The following is a 26,131-nucleotide window of genomic DNA, read 5'->3' as shown; positions in this document are numbered from 1 at the left end:
CTGTGACTGTGCTTAAAGCCCTTTGTCTAGAGCAGGTATGGAAGGCAGAACCTCTCTCTGCCAGCTTGTTGCAGAGTCTCCCTTTCTGATTCCCTGAACCCAACGTAGGTGTATCCTCCTCTCAATCTGTAACGACTCTCCCTTAAGGTCCTTATCTCACTGCACTGTGTCTCTTCCCTTCCTACCCACCCATTCCCAACCGTTAAGTGACAGATAAGATTCTTCCCTCAAAGACTTAATAGGTGCTTAACAGACACCTGATTGGTGTCTGAATGAATGAATGAATAAAGGGAGATGCCCTGGCGGTTAGAAAGACCAAAAGGTGAATGGCCATGGAGTGAACAGACTCTGATGACCAAGAGGGGAAGATATGAAGGGACTCACTCACCATAACGGGCCCTGTCATCAGCAGGGAGCAACCGTGGCAGAACTCCCCAAACTTCCCCCAATAGTCCTTATGGCAATAGAGCTTCCCCTCCTTCTCGTAGTACCAGTTGGTGAGGGAATCCTGGCATTCTGAACACCTGAAAGGCAAGAGAAGAACAGAAACTCTTCTGGATCACTGGAACCAGGCCACATAGGTTGTCTCTAGTTCCCAGGTCTAACAACAAAATAGATAGTTTCTTTGATCCATAGCCAGGATGGGGGAAAGTTATAGCTTACTGCTATCTCCCCAAGGGAAGCCAGTTCAGTGAACAGGCCCCAGAAACCAGCACTGTGTTGCCTGCCTCAGTGGGTAGATGAGTGTTTCTTAACTTCTTTGGTCTTGGAGGCCTCTGAGAATCTGATAAGATCCAAGAAGCTTCCCCCAGAAATATGAACATATATGGGAAATGTGTATATAATTTAGGTGTGGGGGGGGTTCGTGTGTCAAGGATTCCCTGAAACCTATTTATGGCCCTAGTTAAGAACGTCTGGTTTAGACAGATATTTCAACTAACCAAAGAAGCTCAATTACCTCCAGTCCATCAAAACCTACCCATCACCAACAGCATTACTAACATTCTTGCCCCCCAAAATGTTAAGCTCCAGCCTAAGCAACATAGCAAGACCTTACCTCTACAAAAAATTAGGAAAAAAAAAAAATTGGCTGGGTGCAGTGGTGCACACCTGTAGTCTCAGTTACTCAGGGGGCTGAGACAGGAGGATCACTTCAGCCCAGGAGTGTGGGGTTGCAGTGAGCTATGATAATACTAACGCACTCTAGCCTAGGCAACAGAGTGAGACCCTGACTCAAACAACTAACTAACTAAATAAATAAAGTTACTCATAAAGGAAGTAATTGGGCAAATCCAGAATGCGGGTCATTCTATAAGATAAATGCTCTAGACTCTTCCAAAAAATTAATGTTGTAAGGGTAATGTCATGAGGGGAAACAAAGGCACAAAGATTAAAAACAGCCTAGAGACGCAGCCATCAAATGCAATATCTCAACCTTGGATTCAATTTTAGATTGAAATAACAACCAGCCATGAGTGACATTTTTGGGGAACACTTGAGGAAATTTGAATTTGAACTATTTATTAGATTATATTGCAAAATTACTGTCAATTTTCTTATGATACTTGGGTTATATAGGAGAATTCTTAGGAGAAACATGAAAATATTTAAGGGTGAAAGTCAAGATGCCTGCAACTTACTCAGAAGCAGCTGAGCAGAAACAAATACATAGATAAAAGTATATAGACAGACACACAGAGAGAGACAAAAGAAAGTGGCATAAAGTTCACAAATGATGAACCTAGGTGAAGGGTATGTGGGTGCTCTTTGAACTACTTTTTCAATTTTTCTATATATTTGAAAGTTTTCAAAATGGAATATTGGGGGAGAAACCCAAAACTCCATTAGCACTGTGCAAGATATAAATGCCAGGTCCACAGCTCCCTTGTGCTCCAGTCATGTGACTATGAAGCTTCACCTCTCAGGCAGGTCAGGTGTGTTCTCAGGCCCTACCTGCATAGACAACCTCCTCCTCCCTCTGGGCCTCCCAGCACACACAGCTAAGAGCTCCCTGGCCTGCCGAGCCCACACCATCTCTTTCCTTCTAGTTAACAGACTCCCTTTTCTCATTGTCAAGGACTTGCACAACCGATGTGGGCCATAGCCTTGCTTGTGAGTGGCTCTCTTGGTTTGAATCCTGACTCTGCACATACTAGTTATCTATGGACATACTAGTCATCTTGGGCAAGATACTTCACTTCTCTGACCCAGTTACCTCATCTGTAAAATGAATTAGTGTGAAAATTAAATGCAATAATGTTAATATGTATTAAGAGTATAGATAGCTTATATAAAAGACTGAGTACAGTAGGAACTCAATAAATGTTAATTGCTATTGAAGATGATGATAATGTAATGAATCGCAGCTTACAAAGTACCACTAGCTGTGTAGCTTTGGACAACTTCTCTTAGTTACATTTTGTCAATGAGGGAAAGCTACTAATAGCATCCTACTATTAATACAAAGAGCCAATGTGAGGACTAAATAAGGTAATGCATGAGAAAGCCTTTTGCAAGGCAAGTGTATTACAACAATTTGCTAGGCACTGAAGACATAAAAGACCGATATACAAGGTGCCCTACTCCACCTTCCAGGCTTATAAAGAGTTGGGGAAGAGAAAAGCTAAACAAAATTTAACAATGCAAGATGAGAGGACACAGAGTTCTACTAGTTCTGAGCACAGCAGGAGGGAGAGAAGGGAGACAGGAATGAGCTGAGTTGAGGCAGCTGTGGCTAGCAGCTGAGCTGAGAAGCAGGACCCTGAGGGTCTCTTTATCTTTTTGGAGTGCCCAGTTCCCTCTGGGTGCTCAGCAACACTGATGGTTATTTCCATCCTATTGCTTTTCCTATTGCTTGTCCTATGGAAACCGAACTTAAGGGTCTTGAGAGCTGTGTATGGCGGGAAGAATATGGATGTCAAGTGTCCAGAACTGAGCAGTGAGCTGAGCTGAGGGGAAGACCCTGTTCTGAGCTCAAACTCCTTTCAATGTAAGATGCTTAGTGGATGAGCTCTGAGTTGGGAGAGAGACCTGGGTTCAAGCTCTTAGGTGCTACGTACCCTTAGACAAGCCCCTTTCCCCCTCTGGTTCAGTTTCACTACTTGTGAAATGAGAGGACAGACCATAGCCCAGGTGCCCTCAACTCTGTGCATATTTACATTTTTCCCTAGATGTTCTGAGGTTAAAATCCCAGCACCATCATTACCACCTAAGTGATCCTGGGCCAGCCGCTTCGCTTCTCATTTGTGAAATGGCAATGTAAGCACCTATTTTCAGGGTAGCAGTGAGGATTAAACATGGTTCTGGGTGACTAGCCTAGCAGAGGGCCAGCAGTGGAAGCAGGGGCTTCTTTCTTGCCTCCTGTCTTGTAACTTAAAAGGTCCTGAGTAACCATCTTTCTCCCTCACTAGATATGAGCTCCCTGAGGACAGAAACAAGTGTCCCATTTACTCCTGGTAGACTCAGCACCTAGCAAAGGGTCTGGCAGAGCAGGCCCTTAGCAGATATTTCCAAACTGAAAATGGTAGGAGTGGCAAGAACCAGTAGCTCAGGTAGGGGCACCAGGGTTCTGTGGCTCACAGTCACCAGGTTTTTTCTGTCTCCTGTTTGCAGCAGAGAAAAGCTGGTGCAGACATATTTGCACCCAACTGCAGGCCTGGGCGCTGTTACGCCCTTGCAATGGTATGTGCGCCGCAGGGCCTGGGAGCACCAGAACACACCCTCCCTTCCATTGCCGATATCCTGCTTTTGTTTGCTGCAAGTAGCCCTGACCATGCCTACGAATGGGAGCAGGGAGAGACAAGTACAGGCAAGCAGGAGACAGCCACACCAGCCTGCTGGGAAGAACACCTGGCTGAGAGGGACATCACCAATAAACACATCTGTGTTAAGGAATGTGTTAAAGGGCACAGCCAGCCACAGGGCCAAAGTCAAAGGTGAGTAGCTGATAGGAGGACTGGCTATGGTTCTCTCAGCTCTCTTTTGTCACAGAACACAACAGGGTTCTTAGGGTAGTGGAGAAGTTACCATGGTAGATTTTAGAGTTCTCACTTAGCTATTAACAGCTATCATTGGCCGGGGGTGGCTCACGTCTGTAATCCTAGCAATCTGGGAAGCCAAGGCGGGCGGATTGCTCGAGGTCAGGAGTTTGAAACCAGCCTGAGCAAGAGCGAGACCCCGCCTCTACTATAAATAGAAAGAAATTAATTGGCCAACTAATATATATAGAAAAAATCAGCCAGGCATGGTGGCGCATGCCTGTAGTCCCAGCTACTTGGGAGGCTGAGGCAGGAGGATCGCTTGAGCCCAGGAGTTTGAGGTAGCTGTGAGGAAGGCTGACCCCAAGGCACTCACTCTAGCCTGGGCAACAAAGTGAGACTGTCTAAAACAAAAAAAAACAGCTAGGCTGGGCACGGTGGCTCACGCCTATAATCCTAGCACTCTGGGAGGCCCAGGCGGGTGGATTGCTCGAGGTCAGAAGTTCGAAACCAGCCTGAGCAAGAGCGAGACCCAGTCTCTACTATAAATAGAAATAAATCAATTGGCCAACTAATATAAACAGAAACAATTATCTGGGCGTGGTGGCGCATGCCCGTAGTCCCAGCTACTCGGGAGGCTGAGGCAGTAGGATCACTTGAGCCCCGGAGCTTGAGGATGCTGTGAGCGAGGCTGACAGCACGGCACTCACTCTAGCCTGGGCAACAAAGGGAGACTGTCTCAAAAAAAACAACAACCCCCCCCCCCCAGCTATTGTTACTTGAATGCCAACCATATTCCAGAGGCACCTTATTTATATTATCTCTAATCCTGACCACAACCCTACAAGGTAGTAGGATTACCTCTGCTTTATAGACTAGAAGTCAAGTCATTCTGCAAAGATGCCCCATACGTAAGTGATGGAGCTGGCATGTGAACCTATGTGTGGTTAGCTACGAAACTACCTCCACTGTACTACACCAGGGGAGTGACCAGAGTGATGCAGCACATCCCAGCAGCTGAGCCTTGGGATTATCACCTGTGAAAATAAGGAGGCTGGAGTCCTGACAGCTCAAGACCCTTTCAGTGTTAACACTTTATGATGGGCCGGGCGTGGTGGCTCACGCCTGTAATCCTAGCACTCTAGGGGGTGGGGAGGATTGCTCAAGCTCAGGAGTTTGAAACCAGCCTGAGCAAGAGTGAGACCCCGTCTCTACTAAAAATAGAAATTAATTGGCCAACTAAAAATACATAAAAAAAATTAGCTGGGCATGGTAGTGCATGCCTGTAGTTCCAGCTACGTGGGAGGCTGAGGCAGGAGGATCGCCTGAGTCCAGGAGTTTGAGGTTGCTGTGAGCTAGGCTGATGCCATGGCACTCTAGCCTGGGCAACACAGTGAGACTCTGTCTCAAAAAACAAAACAAAACAAAACAACACTTTGAGATGCCTCTCCTTAAGCCCAAGTTCTGAATGTGAAATGGCACATTTAATTCTCCTCCTTCATTTATCCCATAGTCTTCTCTTCCCTAGCAGTCTCTGTCCTTTTAAGATGGAATCCAACACACTCTGGAAATGTAAGGTGTGCTATTCAACAATGTCCCACCTCAGACTCTCAGAGGCCATGGTCACTATCTGCTCCTCCCAAAACCCAGACTTTCCCCCACCGCCAGCTTTCACTTTTTGAAGCTCCAAGTGAAAGTCAAAATCTGTCCTGATTATAGGCCCAAGGGCACCCATCTGGGAAGTGGTGATGCTAGGTTTGAGCCCAGGACTCGGGTACTAGTCATCATACTCTCCTGAGGAGCCAGAACGAACTGAGATGAAATCTGCAAGTCAGGGGAGATCAGCTAGAAGCTCAGGTACACAGAGGCTGCACATGAGAGCAACCTTCAAAACTCATCTTCCAAAACATTACAGAAGGCCTGGGTGGATACAAAGTGGAAAGAACTTCGGTGGTCAGCTCAGAGGGTCAGCTCAGATCCAAACTGAGGCCTTTTGAGTCAGCAGAGAACAAAAAGAAAAGAAAAGAAAAGAAAAGAAAAGAAAAGAAAAGAAAAGAAAAGAAAAGAAAAGAAAAGAAAAGAAAAGAAAAGAAAATCGGTTGAGATTTTCACAAATAACTCTGTCCAGACATGGATCCATTTTCCTTCTCTGCTATTTACTATCTGTGTCACATAAGGCCAGTTACTTCATGACTCTGAGCCTCAGTTTTCTCATTTGCACATTGGTAATGATAAAATCTCATGAGAGAATTAAATTGTATACAAATGCCTTGCATGATGCCTGGCTCACAGCAGGCACCCAATAAATGTTCATTTCTTTCCCTCTCCACTCTGAGAACACCAAGGGCAAATGTAGACAGACCTCTCTCCCTCCCGTGCCCAGACAATACAGACCTGCTTATCGGCTCAGATCCAAACAGATTTCTTTGAATAGAGAAGGTCCTAAAACAAATTATGTATGTAATCACTTAGAAACCAATTGATTCGTATCAACTTCTACCAATTAGGAAATAGTTACTGTATATCTAGGATGTGTAAGAACAAGCAGGCAAGGTGCTGTGCTGGGGAGAAGCCAAGTGAGATAAGATACACGCCCAGCCCTCACTCACATCACAAATTCTTTTTTTTTTTCTCACAAATTCTTCAGATCAGATGTTCATAGGTAAACTCTCAACCTTATGGGGTAAGGGAACCAAGTAGTCATTATTACAGTGGAGTTATACATGTTAAAGAACCAACCCTCCCACATCCTGATAAAGGCCTAGCTGGATGCTCATCCTTATCCTCCCTTGAGTGAGCAGCCAGTTGCAGAGAAGATTCTTCCAGCCCCTTGCCTCTGAACGGGCCCAGAGAAAGGGAAGCTCCCTCCGCCATAGCCTGAGGGCACCCTGAGAGCAATGGGGATGCCAACTATCCCCCAGGGCCCAGAAGGGCAGATACGACAGGGGCCTACAGACTATCAGAGCTCAGTCTTTTACCACCAAAGATCCCTTTATTACTTCTTCTTCTTGCACACCCTCAAAAATTGAAATGGTCTGCCCATTAAGCTGCAATTATTATGAAATATGTTCTTATACCATTTAAAAAAAAATTAATCAAACACATATCGAGCCACTGATCAGCAGGAATTAAGTGTTACCAGAGTGTGTTGATTCGGTTCCAACCAAAAGCCTGTAGTTTCAAGTAATTTGTGCAGTTGTACTGTAGTTAAAGATAGGGCCTCCATTATTGGGAAAATAATGGAAAAGAGCTTGTGTGTCTCTGAGGAGTCGGGAACCATTCACCTGATCCAAGTCCTTCATTTTTTCAGATGAAGAGAAAAAGAGTCTTAGAGGACCTAAAGCAGCTGTTTGAGGTTACTGGTAAGCTGGGCAGGCTTAAGGATAAATTTTCCCTTTAAACACAGACTGCTTTAGAATACAAAGATGCGCTTGTTTTCTGCACGAGATAATATGTAAACCCAAGTTGGACATTAGGCAAAATTCTATAAAAAGAAAAATCCTTTAAAGATGGCAGACAAAAGTCACTCCCTAATTCACCTTTTTTGTAAATCTCAATTTGAGGTGTTTTCTTACCTGGAAGCACACCTGTAATTACATCTCACCCCTCACGGTAATGGCGTGGGCAGGGAAGGCAGTGCACTCTCTGCTGAGTATGGCCTGTCAGGCATGGGTGTAGGGCACAGAAATTATATTCTTCTTTCCCTGCTCCCTCTTTCCTCCCTCACAGTCACGCCTGATCATGTCCCCGTGGAATCTGATTGCGTCATTTTCCTTGCAACCACAGCCCCAGAATGCCTGTAGACTTTGTACTCCCCCAGAGGCCTGGGGTCAAGGACTTGATCTGTTCCACAGAATCTGGCCAGGGCCCTGTTCAGGAGCCCAGAAAGCCCAGCTCCTGTGTTCTGCTGAGGAAACTGAGGCCTGGAGAGGGGACAGGCACCTGGTCAGAGAGGAGCCCTTGAGGACACCCTATAATAAAAGAGGGAGCTAATGGCAGAGGTAGCTTTCTGACCAGGTAGTGAAGTGGTGACTGATTAGACTGATACCTGGGACAGCAGAGGATCTGGGTGGTCCCTCCCCTGGGGCACAGAGCAATTTCTTCAGTAGTGGCTTCAGGAATGTGGCCTCTTACTTGGGGGAGGGGAGAGGGTCTATAGAAAGTCAGTCAGTCAGTACCCCCTCACTCCAGCTGGGCAAACAGAGCTGGGGGGTGGGGGGGTGGGAGTAAGGTTGTCAGGTACCCCAGAAAGGCTGGGGCAGAACAAGACAAAGGACAGCCAGACCTGGGTGGCACTGGTGGCCTGACCCTCAAAGATGCAAGTTGAGAGTTCATTATCTGCTCTAGCTCCAGCTCCTGAGAAGCTGTGTCCTGCCCCTTGAAGATTAGAGGCACAGAGTTCTTGGCTCCTAAAGGAACAACCCTTCCCCCATCTGCCTTTCCAGGATTAAGAGGAATTAATGAGGACCTGAACTAGTGGCTACTTTAACACTTGGCATCTTGATTCCACATAGTAAAACCATCCTAAACAAGACTAATTCCCATTGGTTCATCAGAAAAGAACCTTGGCCATACCCTCAACATATCAGGCAAATGATTCCTTTTTCTGCTCTCTGCTGGGAGAGGAAAGCAAACCTGACAATGTCCCTGGGGGAGCTGCAGCCCCATGAAGGATGAAAGAAACTCAGGAAGACAGAAAAAGCTGTCCAGGGAGACCCCACATATTAACTTTGTTGAAACTGGTTGCCTCATCTGTAAAATGGGGACACAAAATCTCTTTAAGCTGTTGAGAGATTAAAGGATAAAGTGCCTCGAAGGATGCCTGGTAGAGTCAGCACTGAGGACCAGTTCCCTTTCCCTTCCCCCCAGCCCAGACGCTTCCCACCACTCTACCAGGGTCCAGTCTTTCGTGGAACCACATGGTTCTGTGCCTTTCTGCCCATGGCCTGGCCACCGGACTAGTATCCCAGCAGCAAGATCTGGGCATGGAGCTAGGTTGGGGGAGCCAGGAGGGAAAAGTCGACCAGGACCACAGGTGAGGGGGAGGCAGTCCCTGGAACAACAGGCTGCTCCCAAAGAAAGCAAGCAAGCTCCACCCCAGCCAGGAATGGCTCCATTCAGAAGGGACCCAGAGGGCCAGAAACCCCCTGGGGAGTTTCTATCAGAGGTGGGGTGGGGCAGTGAGCAAAGAAAGGCAGGTCAGAGGTAGAAAGTTTCCACACCTACTTCTGAGAAGCCCCACGCAGACGGCCCTGGAGGTGCTGGGGGGAGTGGGGGCTGGCCTAGCAGCTCAGGTATACTCCTAAGCCAATTGCTCCACTCTCAGAAGCACCTGCCTAAGCCTTTCCCCCAACAACTATACTCATCTGGGAGCTCAGAAGCCCTTCAAGTCCAGAGGCAAATGTGCCTGCCATTAAGAGAACAAACATTTATAGGGCACCTACTGTGTACCCAGCTATCCACACCCAGGCCTTGCCAGCTTCCATGGTTTGGCAAAACCTGCCAGTCCTGCTTGTTGGGACAAATTCCTGGGCAGGCAGCATGGCCCGCAGGTAAGACATGTGAGCGCTAGACGAACAGCACCCTATTTGTGCTTTTCCCCCAGAAGTAGTAACACCAAGAGCAGGGCAGGGCAGTGGCATCTTTTAGAGGCTCTTCCAGGTGTGTCTGGGAAGGAAAGGGAGCTGGGGCTCCCCAAGAACTTCCTTCTGGGAATATCCCTCACCTCACCATTTCTAGGACACAGTGGGGGTGCCTTACCCAGCTGGTTCTGTTTGAGTATAACTCTACTGGCTTCTGCCTGGCAGAACCAATGGTTAAGGGATAAGTAAAGGCCTCCACCCTCCCCTCCGGACCAGGGGCCAGGGGAGGAGATGGAGAGAGGGACTGGGAGACCAACTCACCGAAAGGGGTCTCTGGACGTGAAGTAAGCCGGGACTGACAAGTAACTCCCCATCTTCTTCCCACACCAGACAAACAGGCTCAGCTGCAAACCCGTCTGGGAGTGCCTCAGGCTGGCTGCAGACGGCCACCATGACAGGCCCGGGGCCCAGGGCTCCCGACACCTCTGGCTGCGGGCAGGCTGTGCAGGCTCACCTCTCCCTCCGGAGCAGCTGGAGGAGAGTGAGGACTCCAGGCCACTTGCCCCACAGCAGATTCCCACAGGGGCTCATGGCTGGGATAGCTCCTCCTGAGTTCTCGGAAGATTAGGCGGCCCCTCTGGACTCCGGGAGAACGACCTCTCTGCAGAGGCTACACACACACAGGCATTCTTGGGCAGGGACGGGTGACCAGCTAAGAAAGAAGCGCTGCTGTCAAGTTAGCCTTCTTCTCCAGTTCCACCCCTGAATGAGGGAGGGAGGGAGGGAGGAAGAGGAGGGGCTCCCGGGGAACCGAGGTGTGTGGTTGGAGCGGCTGTTAGGAAACAGACCTTGCAGGCAAGGGGTGGAGCCAGGCTGGAGTGAGGCTGCAGGCAGGCGCTGCAGACAATAACTGGGACTGGCTGAGCGTCCATCCCTGAGCTCAGGGAAGGGAAGGAGAGAGGACGAGCACATCTGACTCCAAATGTCCCCAGATGGAGGAGCTGCCTAAAGGACAGTAACTCTGCTTGGAGATGAAGAAAAAGCACAGGATGCCAGCTCCAGGCAGAGCCATGCCCCTAGAAGGGGGGAATCTCTGGCAGGAGAACCAAGTCCAGAGGCAGGCTGATATTTGCTCTGTCCTGGCGCTACAGCCCCCATTCATCCACTGCCTCTGCCCAGCCTAGGGACAGCCCCAAGAGCTGGCCAATGAAGCTGCCACTTCCATTCCAGGGGAGGGCTGTGCTGCAGATGAGGAAACAAGGCCCAGAGTATTAGCAGACCTCACTATTGGACTTGGGGCAGTGATACCAGCTCTATCTCACCAGGCACACACACTTCTCCACTGTAAAGAGTCGGAAGTCACCCTGCTACTTCTCATCGTGAACCATGATGGGAAAGTTTGTGACAAAGGTGGTGGCTGGGTTATAAGAGAGTCTTTTCCCATTCCTTCAACTGAGCACAGGGGCAAAATGAATGTGATAAGAGAGAACAGGTATGCATACTGTAATAAGCTACCATTTATTGAGCACTCAATGTGTTCCAGGCCCAGTTAGAAGTGTTCAGCACCTATTATCTATCATATTTAAACTGCCAATGTATGGGGTAAATGCTATAAACCCCATTTAACAGATGAGGAAACAGGTTCTGAAGGGTTATGTCACTAGCCTGAAGACAAACAGCTGGTAAGCGGTGAGGCTGGGTTTCAAACTCACTATGCATGACTCCATAGCAGAGGTCAGGACACTTTTTCTATAAAGGGTCAGAAAGCAAACATCTTAGACTCTGTGGGCCACAGAGTACCATTATAGTGCACAGCTGTACCATTATAGTGCAAACGCAGCCATATATAAAATATAAACAAAGGGACATGGCTGTGTTCCAATAAAACTTTATTTATGAATACTGATATTTGAATTTCATGTAATTTTCGTTTGTCACAAAATATTCTTTTGCTTTTTATACCCAACCATTAGAAAATGTAAAAATCACAGGCGATAATAAAAACAAGCAGTGGGCAATAGTTCGCCGCTCCCTGTTCTAGAGCCACAGAGCTCAACCACTCTGTTTACTGACTCTAACAATGAAGAACGGCTCTTGGCATTTGTGCAGAACTCAGCCATATCTATCTACTGTCACACAGACACCACACGCCGGCCCCAGAGGTGGGGGCTGGGGGAGTGAGCACTGGACGGGCATTCATCTTGCAGGAAGCACTAGTTGCAGCACTACATGTGTGAATGAATTTTAACCCACACTATTCCATAGTGCTGTGATTTCCCTCTCTTTACAGACGAAGGAATTGAGGTACAGAGAGGTTAAATATTAATAACTTGCTTGAGGCTACCCAACTGTATAAGTGAGAAGCAAAGCCAGAATTCGAACCCAGACTAGACAGTATAGACTGTGCTCTACCATGTTACACTGGAGCTCAGCCTGGGCCCAGAGCCAGAATGTCTGGGTTTCAATGTGACAATATACTGCATGTAAGCCCTTGGCACAGAGTCTGGAACACATTAAGGGTTGATAAATGTTAGCTGTTAATATCATTAAGACTATTGTTACAACTACTATGGGTTAGCTATGTGGCCTTCAGCAAGTCATTGCCACTGTCTGGGCCTTGCTTAGGTCTTTAAATAGCTTCCAGCTTCAATATTTTTCAGCCCTGAGAGGTTTGAGAAGGCTCCCTGTTCCCTAGGGTCCCAGGGTGAGTTTAAACTTCTTGAGCCAGACATGAGGGGATCAGAATCCTGGCCTAGGGGGCACACAAGAGCCACAGAGGAGGTGGGGTGAAAGCAGAACGACACACAGGATACTGAAAGGGCTGCCCAGCTGGGAGCTCTCTTTCTCCCAGACACAGAGCCAACTATTTTTCACCAAAAATCTATTATATTCCTTGTAATTCCATCAGGCAAGAAGGGGGCCCTAAATTAAGTCTGGAACTAGCAAATTATCTTCTAATTGCACCCTCTGATTTCCATCTGATGAACACAGTATGGATGGAAGAAAATGCAAGCCACAAAGAGACTGGGGCCAGGGAGCCCATGAGCATAACTCCTCTTGACATTTCACACAGCTCTGCTGTTCCAGCGGCGGGTGAGTCGGTGTCTAGGAATGCGAGAGGAGGCTGCAGGCGGTCTCCTCTCCCCCCACTCCTTTCTACAAAGGACTTGGTGGGCGGACGGGAACGAATGAGAGGACTTCTCAATGCCACAACTGCCTCCCTCTGGAAGATGGGAAGCCATCTCCCAAGGTCTCGAGCTGAAGCGGAAGCCCCTCCCAGGTGGAATCCATTTGACCCCCATAAATCCAGACTTCAGGAAGAACCTTTGAAGGATTGATCACCAGATGTGATAAGCCGCTGGCTGCTCAGACCCCAGTGTATGGTTCCTCAGGACCAACTTCAAAGGGCCCAAATCGCCCAGAATATATCCACACTGGAGGATATTTACCCCTCCTGCCCTTGGACACTGGTCCTGGATGGAAAGCTGCTCTGCTGCATCCCCTGACCAGCTGGCAGAAGATTCAGCAGTTAGGGCTGCCAAAGGCAACTGCAGGGATCCCTGGACTGGCAGTTACGGTCGGTCGGGATAAAATGGCAGAAGAGGTGTTAATCTCCCGTACATTTCACAAGTTGGAAACCTGGCAGGGAGCCGAACAAACCAACTCCTCAGAACCAGCTGAGAAACGGGGCTTTAAGGCATCTGCAACAGGATAGAGAACTATAGCCTTCAACACCGGCTGCCGCAAGTGAATGCTCTGGCAAGGAGTGGTGGATGAATGAATCACCCCAACCTCTCCTCCGAAGAAGGCTCCAGTCAAATAATCCAAAAATCGTGGAACTGTGTTCGTGTGAGGCCCTCTATTGGCCAGGAGGACTCTAACCAGGCAAGGGAGCTCTGGGGGACGGAGCCTCTGCATCATAAAAGGTAAGCATTTCCACCCCCCCCCCTTTACTGACCATTTCCTGCTTCTGCTCCTTCCCTCTTCCAAATCACTACAGCAGCAGTCCTCTATCTAAAACAGGGGCCCAGCAATTCCACTGCTAGAAATCTTTTTTTTTTTTATTTTTTTATTTCTTTAACTACTTCCAGTAGACTTGATAGAAATCTTGCCTAGAGAAATATTCCTACAAATGTGCAGGTATGTGGTCAAACCATTATAGCACTGTTTAATACGAAAATATTAGGAACATTCCATGTGTCTATCAATGGGGGTGGGCTAAATACAACACCACTTCCATACCATAGAATACTATGCAGCTGTTAACAATATTGAGGTAGAGTATTGAAACAAAAATTGACCTGGATAAGATGTTAAATGAAAATTCCAAGCTCCAGAGACAGCATACAGTATGTTTAAAATTTCTATGCCTATAACCCTTTGAGACTACCTGGAAGATTCCATCACATGGTTATCAGTTTCTCCTTTAGAGACAAGCAGCAGGGATGAAATGGCATTCATTTTCTACCATCTAGATATTATCTACATTTTTTCTTACCTTGAAGTAATGAAATGGACAACAACACAAAGTCCCATGATTTGGAGCAAACATCTCCTTACACTTTTTCCCTAGTGTTCTTGCTCAACAGCAAAGCCTGCCAGGTGCACTGCACTCAGAACCCCAGGGCTGTCATTTCAGCTTTCCCACTAGGGCCGCTGCTCTGGTCACCTCCTGCCCCACTCCATCTCCTGACCTGGCTACATAAGGCTTGCCCTGGGAAGGATCTGCTCTCTCAGATCCTTCAACTGGCAGCTGTCTTCTCCTTTCTCCAGGCTCAACTCCAACACAGCACTTAGTCTCCTCTGGAAAAGGAGGGTTCCCTGGATCTGTCTCCAGGCACATCAAACACAAGAAGAGCTCTGTGCCTGTATCTGTCTACCACCAGATCAAACTACATGAGGACAGGCACTGGGTACTCCTAGTGCCCAGCATAGGCCTGGCTCTCACCAGGTGTCCACAGATGCCTAAGAAATAAACATATGATTCAGGACTCCCATTAAGAGCAACTACAGGCCGGGCTCGGTGGCTCACGCCTGTAATCCTAGCTCTTGGGAGGCCGAGGCGGGCGGATTGCTCGAGGTCAGGAGTTCAAAACCAGCCTGAGCAAGAGCGAGACCCCGTCTCTACTATAAATAGAAAGAAATTAATTGGCCAACTGATATATATATATATAAACAATTAGCCGGGCATGGTGGCGCATGCCTGTAGTCCCAGCTACTCGGGAGGCTGAGGCAGAAGGATCGCTCGAGCCCAGGAGTTTGAGGTTGCTGTGAGCTAGGCTGACGCCACGGCACTCACTCTAGCCTGGACAACAAACCGAGACTCTGTCTCAAAAAAAAAAAAAAAAAAAAAAAAAAAGAGCAACTACAAGGCTGGGAGTGGTGGCTCACGCCTGTAATCCCAGCACAGTGGGAGGCCGAGGCGGGTGGATTGCTCAGGGTCAGGAGTTCGAAACCAGCCTGAGCAAGAGCGAGACCCCCATCTCTACTATAAATAGAAACAAATTAATTGGCCAACTAATATATAGAGAAAAAATTAGCCAGGCATGGTGGTGCATGCCTGTAGTCCCAGCTACTCGGGAGGCTGAGGCAGGAGGATTGCTTGAGCCCAGGAGTTTGAGGTTACTGTGAGCGAGGCTGACACCACAGCACTCACTCTAGCCTGGGCAACAAAGTGAGACTCTGTCTCAAAAAATAAAAAAAAAAGAGCAACTACAGTACTAGAATAGTAAGGAAAACTAATGTTTATAAAGTACTTTCAGTGTGCAAAGGGTTTTAAACTCATAATCTAGTCCCTCCAACAACCTCTTGAGGAATACCTACAGCATAGGCAAGGCAAGGGAAACCCAGAGGTGTTAGGTAATTTATCCAAGTTTTACAATGCCAGGAAGGAAAGGACTGAGGTTAAAAGCAAGGTTTGCTGACTTCAAATCCATGCCCTACTGGGCACAGTGGTGTACACCTGTAATCCCAGATACTTGGGAGGCTGAGGCAGGAGGCTTGCTTGAGCCCAGGAATTTGAGACCAGCCTGGGCAACATAGCGAGACCCTGTCTCAAAAAAAAAAAAAAAAAAACAACAACAACAAATCCCATACCCTTTCCTCAACATGAGTTCTATCTAGCAAGGTGTTCAGGAATCTGTCCTCTATAATATTAACAAGGCCCCAAACTGCTAGATATGTTGAGTTCTTATATCTGATTTTTCTAGATTTCTTGCCCACATTCTTACTGCCAGGATATCATGAAAGAGTTTATCAAATGCCTTGTAGAAATCCAAGAGAGTCTCGTGACTAGTAACCCAGTGAAAACATGAAGTCTAAATAGTCACTACTGATTTACTACTGCTGAGTCCCAGTGATCAGTTCTTTTTCTAAGTGCTTACTGTCCACCTAGTCTATCATCTACCCAGAATTTTGTGGAGTCAAATCAAAAGGATCATAAAGTTTACTTTTTCCAGGATTTCTTTTTCCTTATTTTTGAAAACTGAGCCAGTTAGCCATCTCCATTTTTATTTCACTAACAGATCCCCAGCGCCTGGTATATGTTAGGTATGGAACAAATAATACTTTGAGGTATTGCCCCATTCTCCACAGTTTCTCCAAAGTTATTAACAGCGGTTCCATTACTGTGCCAATATATTTTTTCTTTTTTTCTTTCTTTTTTTCAGTATATTGGCAAATAATTTTGCTGGTCTGAAAGTCTGAACACATTTCATATATCTTGGGCTTCTCATTCTCCATTCCTAGTTTCAAGCTCATAAGCTGTAAAACAAGGGATCGGACTAAATCTCTAAGGTTCTATCCAGATGCCAAATTCTATTCTTTTCTCTTTCCTTGATGCTTAATTAAGATAAATAAAAAGTATTGTCTTTTGCCTGGTGTTTGTTAATATGACATCACATTCCAGAAGTAGTAGACATTTAGCTGTCACTCTAGAAAACACTGATTGACTTCCATGAGCCAAGCACTGAGATGGGCTTGCTCACATATGCTCTCATTTAATTCTCATAACCCTGTGAAGTTGAGGATGTCAACTCCTCTTTACATATGAGGGAACTAAGGATCACGAAAAAGGCTGCTATTCAAGGTCACAGGTCTAGGAATTGGCAGAGCTGGAATTTAACCAAAGTCTTTGGACTCCAGGTCCAACATATTAAAGCTGTCTCAAATAACAATTTTACACTTGCTTATATATTTATAGTGGTATTTACTTTTATATTTACAGTGGTATTTCTGAAAGTGTGACTGAAGGAATAGCAGCAGTAGATACCCCTGGTTAGCCTGTTGAAAATGAAGATTCCTGGGCCCCACGCAGGCATATAGAATCAGAATCACTAAGAATCTGCATTTTAAATCAGCTCCAGTGTTTCTGATGCACAGTGAAGGCTGAAAACCACTGCTTTACTTTTTCCTAAGTGATTTCACTTTTTACTCTCACAGAAACCCTGAGACACAGGCAGGATAGGTCACTATTATTCCCTTGTTACAATGCACAGACAGGTTGTTCATCTTTTTTTTTTTTTTTTTTTTGAGCCAAGGTCTTGCTCTGGCTGGAGTGTAGTGGCACAATCATAGGGCACTGCAACCTCAAACTCTTAGGCTCAAGCAATCCTCCTGCTTCAGCCTCTCAAGTAGCTGGGACTACAGGCATGCACCAACCACATCTAAATACATTTTAAATTTTTCATAGAGATAGGGTCTTGCTATGTTGCCCAGGCTGGCCTCAATCAATCCTCCTGCCTAGCCCCCCCCCCCAAAGTACTGGGATTACAGGCATGAGCTGCCACATCTGGCCAGAGGCCTTGGCTTTGATGGTTTAAGACTTAGAGATGACATTTACAGACCAAAGTCTCAGTTCATCCCTTATCTCAAAAGAAAAGCTCTTGCCTGGGAGAATACTGCAGAATGAAGAAACAGTGATAGTGTATACTAGAAGGCCTTTATTCAAGTATTCAAAGAGTCAGTCATTCGACAAATCATTTGCCTAGCAAACACTCTGAGTTTTGGCTGGGTACATTCACACCTGTAATCCTAGCACTTTGGGAGGCCAAGGCGAGCAGATTGCTCAAGGCCAGGAGTTCGAAACCAGCCTGAGCAAGAGTGAGACCCCCATCTCTACTATAAATAGAAAGAAATTAATTGGCCAACTAATATATAGAGAAAAAAAATTAGCCGGGCATGGTGATGCATGCCTGTAGTCCAAGCTACTCTGGAGGCTGAGGCAGTAGGACTGCTTGAGCCTAGGAATTTGAGGTTGCTGTGAGCTAAGCTGATGCCACGGCACTCACTCTAGCCTGGGCAACAAAGTGAGACTCTGTCTCAAAAAAAAAAAAGAACACTCTGAGTTTTACCTGCATTCTAGGTATTCTGCTAAGCTCTAGGATACAAAGACATACTAGATATGGCTCCACACTTGGAGAATTTCATACTCTAAGAGTGACGCTACATGTGTAAACAAATAACGAGAGGGACATAACTGAGTAAGGAAGATAACAAAGAGGGAGAAAAAGTCTCCTCTGATTAGTGGGGAGGGGTGCGGGTGGATTTGGGGTGCTCCTTCACAGAGGACAGGATGTATCAGCTAACTCCCACACAGACAAGAGGCATTCTGGCCTGAAGGAACAACATGTGCAAATGCACTGAAGCTTAAGAAAGTATGGTATGCTCACACAGCCCTGAGCAGGTCCATAAACTCCAGTGCCTGGCACGTGTGGGCAGTGGTTAGAGAGGAGGCTGGCATGGTGGGAGAGAGCAGGGGCAGATCACTAAAGGCTAGGTCTGCTTGGCTAAAGAGTTGCCCATAGGCAGTCAAGGGTTATCAGAGGTATTTAAGCAAAGTATTTAAGCAGAGATTCCTAAGAAATAGAATATAAAGCCTGAAACACCAAAGAGAATGCTGGTCTTTAGTTGTCAGTTTGGCTTCTCAAGTGCGTATTTATGCCTCATATCTACTGAGGCTGGCTATGTATATAGCCACATGAAGTCTGCTGGCCAACTAGTGTTTACTAACAGTAGACCATGCCTTTGTCCTGGGGCCATGTCTCTACTAATATGGTGATTTTAACAACTGAGATGTGTTTGTATGGGCTGTAAGCATATAAAAAGGGAATTGTAACCCCTTGTAGTTTCCTATTGTTTTGTGATACTAATATTAGAACACCGAATGTCTAATATTCATTGTCTAATATTCAAAGTCTAATATTCATTCATGTTAAATGGACATCACTGTGTTCACGAGGACATCCTTCTCCTGGCTGCACCAGGAAAAAATGCTTTGGACACCTCAACAAATCTCTAGGCAATGCCAGGAGAAGACCTGAAAACTTGCCCTGGTTAACAACAAACTTGCTCACCACTATACAATTCATCCATGTTATAAAAAACCACTTGTACCCCCTAAATCTAATGAAATAAGATAATAATAAAATAAAATGTAAAAAAGTAAAAAAAAAAAAGAACCATTTCATAATGGTAAATAACTGATTCAGAATTAAAATGGTAGTTAGTCAATGTGATATCTAGACGGTCCTGAAGTTGTGGATAAGTTCCATATTTTATGGCACAGTTCCAACTTATTGGATCTTTAACAAAAAAAAAAAACAACAAATATGCTGTGTGATCTTAGGCAAGCCACTAAAGCTCTCTGGGCTTCAATTTCTTCCTCTGGAAAAGGAAGGAGTTAGGTGAGCAAAAAATTCCATACCCAGGTCAATGCTGAAAGAAGTATTCAGAAACGGGTGTGGTCAGAGGAAGGTTGGCTGGCTGGCTGACCACCCAGAGAACTCTCCAAATCTGGTGTCATCTTGGTGAATGACCCTAATCTAGGCCTGGTTTTTGGCCTTTTAGGTCCAGAAACAGGATTTCTTTCTTTTTTTTTGAGACAGAGTTTCACTCTGTTGCCCGGACTAGAGTGCCATGGCATCAGCCTAGCTCACAGCAACCTCAAACTCCTTCTGCCTCAGCTTCCCAAGTAGCTGGGATTACAGGCATGTGCCACCATTCCCAGCTAATTTTTTCTATATATTTTTTAGTTGGCCAATTAATTTCTTTCTATTTTTAGTAGAGACGGGGTCTCACTCTTGCTCAGGCTAGTTTTGAACTCCTGACCTTGAGCCATCCTCCCACCTGGGCCTCCTAGAGTACTAGGATTACAGGTGTGAGCCACTGCGCCTGGCCCCAGAAACAGGATCATAATGCCCAGAGGGGTGCAGACATTCTGTGATGGTTCTGTCCTAACCATTTATCAACCCCACTGTCCATTTATGAATTGGTAATTGGAATCAGAATACCCATATCCTCTATGCGGGGACTGCTTCCAGACACGTCCTATTATCAAGAATCCAGGAAGCTGAATTAGGCATTGGAAAGTTATTCTGTGAGCATGGAATTAAAATAAAGCGAAATCAATAGCCATGGAGAGAAATTTCATCCTGGCAGCCAAACTAGCCCTGCCTGTCACAAAGAACTCTTTTCTTGTGACCAAATGGAGACTCAGTGTCTATCTGGACACATTACTAGTTTTGCTTCACTGACTTTTTACTTTCTGTTTCACTACTGGCCACTTATTGCCTATTATGGTTTTTAAACTAAGTATTAATTGAAAAAAATCATTACTTCTTTAGATATGTGGAATAATCACCAATTCACATGCAATTCAGCCATGGGAGACATTTGCTTCTCTAGTAGCTATAATAATAACAAGTGGCTAACACTAATGAGTGCGCCATGAGGCCATTCCCGTTGCCACAGACGTCACTCACAGTAACACTGCAAGGGTAGGCAGGAAGGAGGTAGGTAGTGAGTCAGTGTCCCCACTTTGTAGTTGAGGAAATGAAGCACACGAAGGGTGCACAGCTAATAAATGGCATAACTAGGATTTGAACCCAAGCAATCTGGTTCTAGAATCTGTGCTCTTAACTACCACACAATACTGCTCTTGTTAGACACAGATCTAATTAGTTTAACTCACAGAGGACAAACTAAAATCCAAGTTCTTGGAGAACTGCCAACCTATTTACCCCTCTCCCCAATATAAATCACCTATAAATAAAAGATATTATGCAAGTATTCCATTTTCCCCACTCTATATTTAATGGGCATCTTTAGTTAATGTCATCCTTCAGAGATAAAATTTTAAAAACAAATAACAAAGAAACCTAAGATTGTAATTGAAATTTTACAGATCTCAGGACAATTCATAATTAGTTTGGGCTAGAGTAGCTGAACTCATTCTTCCTCTATGGCCTCACTCTCCGAAGGTAACCAGGTCTTGTTCCTGTTTGGAACCCATAAAGAATGCAGCTCAGGCTGGGAGTGGTGGCCCATGCCTGTAATCCTAGCACTCTGGGAGGCCGAGACAGGAGGATCGTTCAAGGCCAGGAGTTCAAAACCAGCCTGAGCAAGAGTGAGACCCCGTCTCTACTAAAAATAGAAAGAAATTAATTGGCCAACTAAAAAAATATATATATAGAAAAAATTAGCCAGGCATGGTGGCACATGCCTGTAATCCCAGCTACTCAGGAGGCTGAGGCAGTAGGATTGCTTGAGCCCAGGAGTCTGAGGTTGCTGTGAGCTAGGCTGACACCACGGCACTCTAGCCCGGGCAAGAGTGAGACTCTGTCTCAAAAAAAAGAATGCAGCTCAAGGCCTGCTGCTGGAGAGGACCCCTGAGTCAGCCTCTCTGGCTTCTCCTCACTATGGGATGGTTCCTCTGAGGACAGAAGATAAAGCTTTAATATCTCACATTGACATGTGCAGGCAATTTTCCAAAATAACTCAATATCCAGCACTGATTCTTCCTTGCCATTTACAGTAACTACAGCCACAGTGGCTGCTAAGGGAAGGATGTGGGGAAGAGGAAGGGCAGGGAAAGGCCTCACTTACATCATACCTCCTGGCCACCTCTGGCAAATTCATTCAATAAATCTCTCTCCTATGCCAAGGATATGCTTAATGGTGACACAATAAGGGGCAAAAAGCCCCATGGTCCGTGACCAAGTTATGCTTACTATTAGAAGTCTTAAGATATCATTAAGGATGGCCGGGTGAGGTGGTTCATGCCTATAATCCTAGCACTCTGGGAGGCCAAGATGGGTGGATCGTTTGAGCTCAGGAATTTGAGACCAGCCTAAACAAGACCGAGACCCTGTCTCTACTAAAAATAGAAAGAAATTAATTGGACAACTAAAAATATACAGAAACAATTAGCCGGGCATGGTGGTGCATGCCTGTAGTCCCAGCTGTTTGGGAGGCTGAGGAAGAAGGATTGCTTGAGCCCAGGAGTTTGAGGTTGCTGTGAGGTAGGTCGATGTCATGGCACTCTAGCCTGGGCAACAGAGTGAAACTCTGTCTCAAGAAAAAAAAAAAGAAAGATATCATTAAGGAGATGATCAATGTGGATCAAGTTAGTGGCCCAAGACTGTAATCCCAGCACTTTGGGAGGCCAAGGTAAGAGGAACACTTTGGGCCAGGAGTTTAAGACCAGCCTGGGCAACATAGTGAGATCCTGTCTTTATGAGAAATTTTTTTAAAAAGAGATGATCACATGAATAAATGTGAGATTAAAATGACAAAAAAAAAAAAAAGCTTCAAAGGAAAGGGCTATAAAAGCATAAAATGGGGAACCTCACCTATTGTACTTCCCTGAGCCATCCAGGTAAAGATCTAAATGATGAGCAGGAGTCAGTTAGGCAAAAAGAGGGTGTGAGGGGGCATTCCAGTCAAAGGGAGCAGCATAAACAAAGCCCTTGTCACAGTAAGCAGGAGGTTGTGGAGACAGGCCAGATTGGGGGGCAGGGGTGAGTCTGCTGTCAGCAACGTTAAGGATTTTGGTCTTTATCTAAGGTCACTCCCTCCAAATGCTCTGTAGAGAATGGACGGGGGGGGGGTGTTGCAGAGTGACTGTGGAAGACTGTGGGGAGACTGAGGTGAGAGATGAGGATAGCTTGGAATGGGGTGGTGGTATGAGAAATGGAAAGAAGTGAACCCATTCAAAATATAATCTAGAGATAAAACTGATAGGCTTGGATATTGAGGATGAGAGAGAAGAGGTATCAAGGACTCCCAGGTTTCTGGTTTAAGGAGTGGATGGATGGTGGCGGCTCTCAATGAGGTAGGTTACAATGGAAGAGAACCCAGTTTTGTGGGAGAGATTGAAAGTTTGGCTGAGTCTGAGATACCTGGAAGATATTCAAATGGACATGTCAGGTTGATAGTAGAATATATGGGTCTGGAGCTCAGTGGGAAGGTTTAGGGGCCATCAGTGTGTGGAGGACAATGGAAGCCAAAGTTGCACGTAAGACTGCCTAAGAAGAAAACAGCGCACATGGAGGAATGCCAAAAACTCAGAGCTGGACAGAGGAGAATAAGCAAACTGGAATTGCCAGAGAGGGGGGTGGAAACCAGGAGAGTGTGAAATGTCATGGAAGCCAAGGAAATACAACATTTCAAGAGTGACAGACACTAATAATAAATGCTAACATCTATTAAGTCCTAACCATGGCCAGGCACTGTGCTAAGGACTTTGAACATATGACAGAATTCAATTTGCATTACAGTTTTTTGAGGTGAGGACAATTTCACCCTTTCATAGATGAGGAAACTGGCAAAGAGAGGTTCAGCAGCTGACTCAAGGACAGGTGGCTGGTAAGTGAAGCCAGGATGTAAGCCCGAGCAACCTGACTCTAAACTCTGATTCATTTTTCTCTGCTGCTACCTCTACTGTACTTTGGGAGATCATATAAGATGAAGACTGAAGAGTGGCCAGCGGATGGACTGACGAGACTGTCCTCTGGAACATTACTAAGGGAATGTTGGTGAGAGACAGAATGGAAGCCAGACTGGAGCCCGCTGTTAGGAACACTCCATGTTATTGCCTGTTTCCAGCTGTCTCGGGGAGCCAGCTAAGAGACCAGGCCAGTATGTCAACTCTGTATCCCCAACATCACCCAGTTCAGTGCCTTTAATATAGCAGATGATGCTCCAAATTATATGTAGATAGTTAACAGAAGATGCATAATGCTGCCAAGTGCTGCTGCTAACTCTTCACAATATATCATTCTAACGTTTTCACAGTCCTTTCTTATCCATTACCTCCTTGGTCTTCACAACTACTCTAGGAGGTGGCTTACTTTTACATTTTACAGATAAGAAGCTGAGGTGCGTGGGGGCTAAGGAACTAGCTGTGGTTACACGGCTAGCCTGGCTCCACTAAGACTCTAATCAGGTTTTGTCTCCAAGTCTATTGTTCTTTCCTGGGAGTCTAGGTGGAAAAATGACTTTTTTTTTTTTTTTTTTTTTTGAGACAGAGTCTCACTTTGTTGTTGTCCAGGCTAGAGTGAGTGCCATGGCGTCAGCCTAGCTCACAGCAACCTCAAACTCCTGGGCTCAAGAGATCCTCCTGCCTCAGCCTCCCGAGTAGCTGGGACTACTGGCATGTGCCACCATGCCTGGCTAATTTTTTCTATATATATTAGTTGACCAATTAATTTCTTTCTATTTATAGTAGAGACGGGGTCTCGTTCTTGCTCAGGCTGCTTTCGAACTCCTGACCTTGAGCTATCCGCCCACCTCGGCCTCCCAGAGTGCTAGGATTACAGGCGAAAAATGATCATCTTGAGAGCCAGGGAGACCAGAGTTTAAATGTGAGCTGTGTGATGGTGGACAAGATACTCCATCTTTCTGGGCCTTCCTGTTTTAGTATAAAACGGGGGTTGCAAGGTTGTTTTAAGGATTGAATCACATAACCTAAGTGAAGCTCTTAATACAATGCTTAATATATATCAGTCGTTCATCCCTGGCCCACCCCTCCCCATGTCTCCACCTCTGCTCTGGATAGCATGGGGCTTCTATGGGGTCTTAGTTCTCTCTTCCCAAAGAAAAGAGCAGGATTAAGGCACGTTAAAGGTCACATGTTGCTGCCACATCCTATGAGTCCCACTCTGTGTTCAGGCTGGAGTCTCTCATGGGGCAGAGAAGAGCCTAGGTGTCTATCCTTCCTTCCTCTGTCAGGCAGGCTCCAGCCCCCACCCACCAGCCAGCCTTAATGACCTGCTGGCTGGCTGTTTCCTTAGAGATAAACTGGACAAACAAGGAAACATCTTCTGGAGAAGGCCACAGCCAGAATCAAAGGCTTGGGCCTTTAAATGTAGCAGCAACATCAACAGCACGACAGCAGATGGCAGGGTTGCTCCACTGACGCCCACATCAGAAATCTGAGACTCAGAGTTAACAGCACTTTTGTTGACACTTTATAGAGTTCATGAAGCCTTTGAACCAATACCCTTCAATGTTTTCTGATACCACAAGTGTGTAGCAGGCAAGGCAAGGGTTTTTAAACCTTCATATTATAGAAGAGAAAACTGAGCCCCGGGAAGGTTAAATGACATGCCCATATGTGGGAAGGCCAAAAGACTCTTGTAGGAGAGGGGTCAGAATCTCTGGGTTTAAATCCCAGCTATGCTACTTACTAGCTCTGTGACTTTAGGCAAATAACCTCCATTTCCCCCTTTTTTTTTTTGAGACAGAGTCTCACTCTGTTGCCCAGGCTAGAGTGCCGTGGCGTTAGCCTAACTCACAGCAACCTCAAACTCCTGGGCTCAAGTGATACTCCTGCCTCAGCCTCTCAAGTAGCTGGAACTATAGGCATGCACCACTATGCCCGGCTAATTTTTTCTATATTCTTTTAGTTGTCCAGCTAACTTTCTTTCTATTTTTAGTAGAGACAGGATCTCGCTCTTGCTCAAGCTGGTCTGGAACTCCTGAGCTCAAACAATCCACCCGTCTCGGTCTCCCAGAGTGCTAGGATTACAGGCGTGAGCCACTGTGCCTGGCCCATTTCCCTATTTTTAAAGTAGATAAGACCAGTTCTACATTTATTGGGTTGTTGTAAGGATTAAATAGGATAAGGCATGTAAATGCTTAAGACAGTATCTGGCATGGAGCACTCAATAAATGGTACCTATTACTATTGCAATTGTGATTCCACCACACTTGCTTAGATGGGAGTGAACGTGAGAAAATGAATGCAGCTTTCAGCACAACAGAAAGTACCTTGTTGTCAGCCAGCACATTACAACATAGTCTCTGGTTGCTATGTGTATCATTTCTTCACTTGTCTTCCTGGAGTCACAAATTTAGCGGAAATAGTCTGTTGCCTGATGAAATGACCAGTTTTTTTAGCTTCACTGGCTCTTTTCCAGAGTATAGGCATTAGTAATCACTTCTCAAAAGAGAAAGCTCAAATAGTCTAGGTTTGTGATACTGAGAAAGGAGGCCCAGAGAGTTCCCAGGAGCCTTAAGAGTGGTGGATTTTCCCTGTGATAATGCTGTTACGAACCAGGTCAAGTGACAAAGACCCAGGTCAGGCCCTTAAACAGTGACAGGTGCAGCTTTTACCTCCTCCTAGGCCAAATACCTCTGACAAGGGTGAAGGGACAATCGTCAGAAAAGTTGTCAAGGTTCTTTGGCTTGCCAAGAGGCCAGGTCACCATTCATAGCTCCACACTTTAACTTACCAAGCTACAAGCAACATGTACTCTGGCTGCTCTCCTAGCCTCTCCCAAGGAGAGAGGG

The 26,131-nt window shown here is 45.9% G+C and overlaps 1 protein-coding gene across 3 annotated transcripts in view; it reads right to left on the bottom strand.

Annotated features, from left to right (window-relative positions):
- The window catches only part of LIMK2 (LIM domain kinase 2), a 64,914-nt gene that overhangs the window by 19,300 nt on the left and 19,483 nt on the right, over positions 1 to 26,131 (bottom strand). Inside the window, exons 1-2 of one of the 3 annotated variants that reach the window (XM_012763967.3) lie at positions 9,881 to 10,331; positions 389 to 524 (exon numbers count right to left, since the gene is read on the bottom strand). In XM_012763967.3, the coding sequence (XP_012619421.1) occupies positions 389 to 524; positions 9,881 to 9,933 (189 nt within the window). In that variant the 5' untranslated portion in view covers positions 9,934 to 10,331. The other 2 variants (XM_075996705.1, XM_012763966.3) reach the window with 2 other exon arrangements.

Source organism: Microcebus murinus, chromosome 22, assembly GCF_040939455.1.
Source record: "Microcebus murinus isolate Inina chromosome 22, M.murinus_Inina_mat1.0, whole genome shotgun sequence".
Lineage (NCBI taxonomy): Eukaryota > Metazoa > Chordata > Mammalia > Primates > Cheirogaleidae > Microcebus > Microcebus murinus.
The sequence above is the reverse complement of the archived record's forward strand: the minus strand, read 5'-3'. Positions and strand labels throughout refer to the sequence as shown.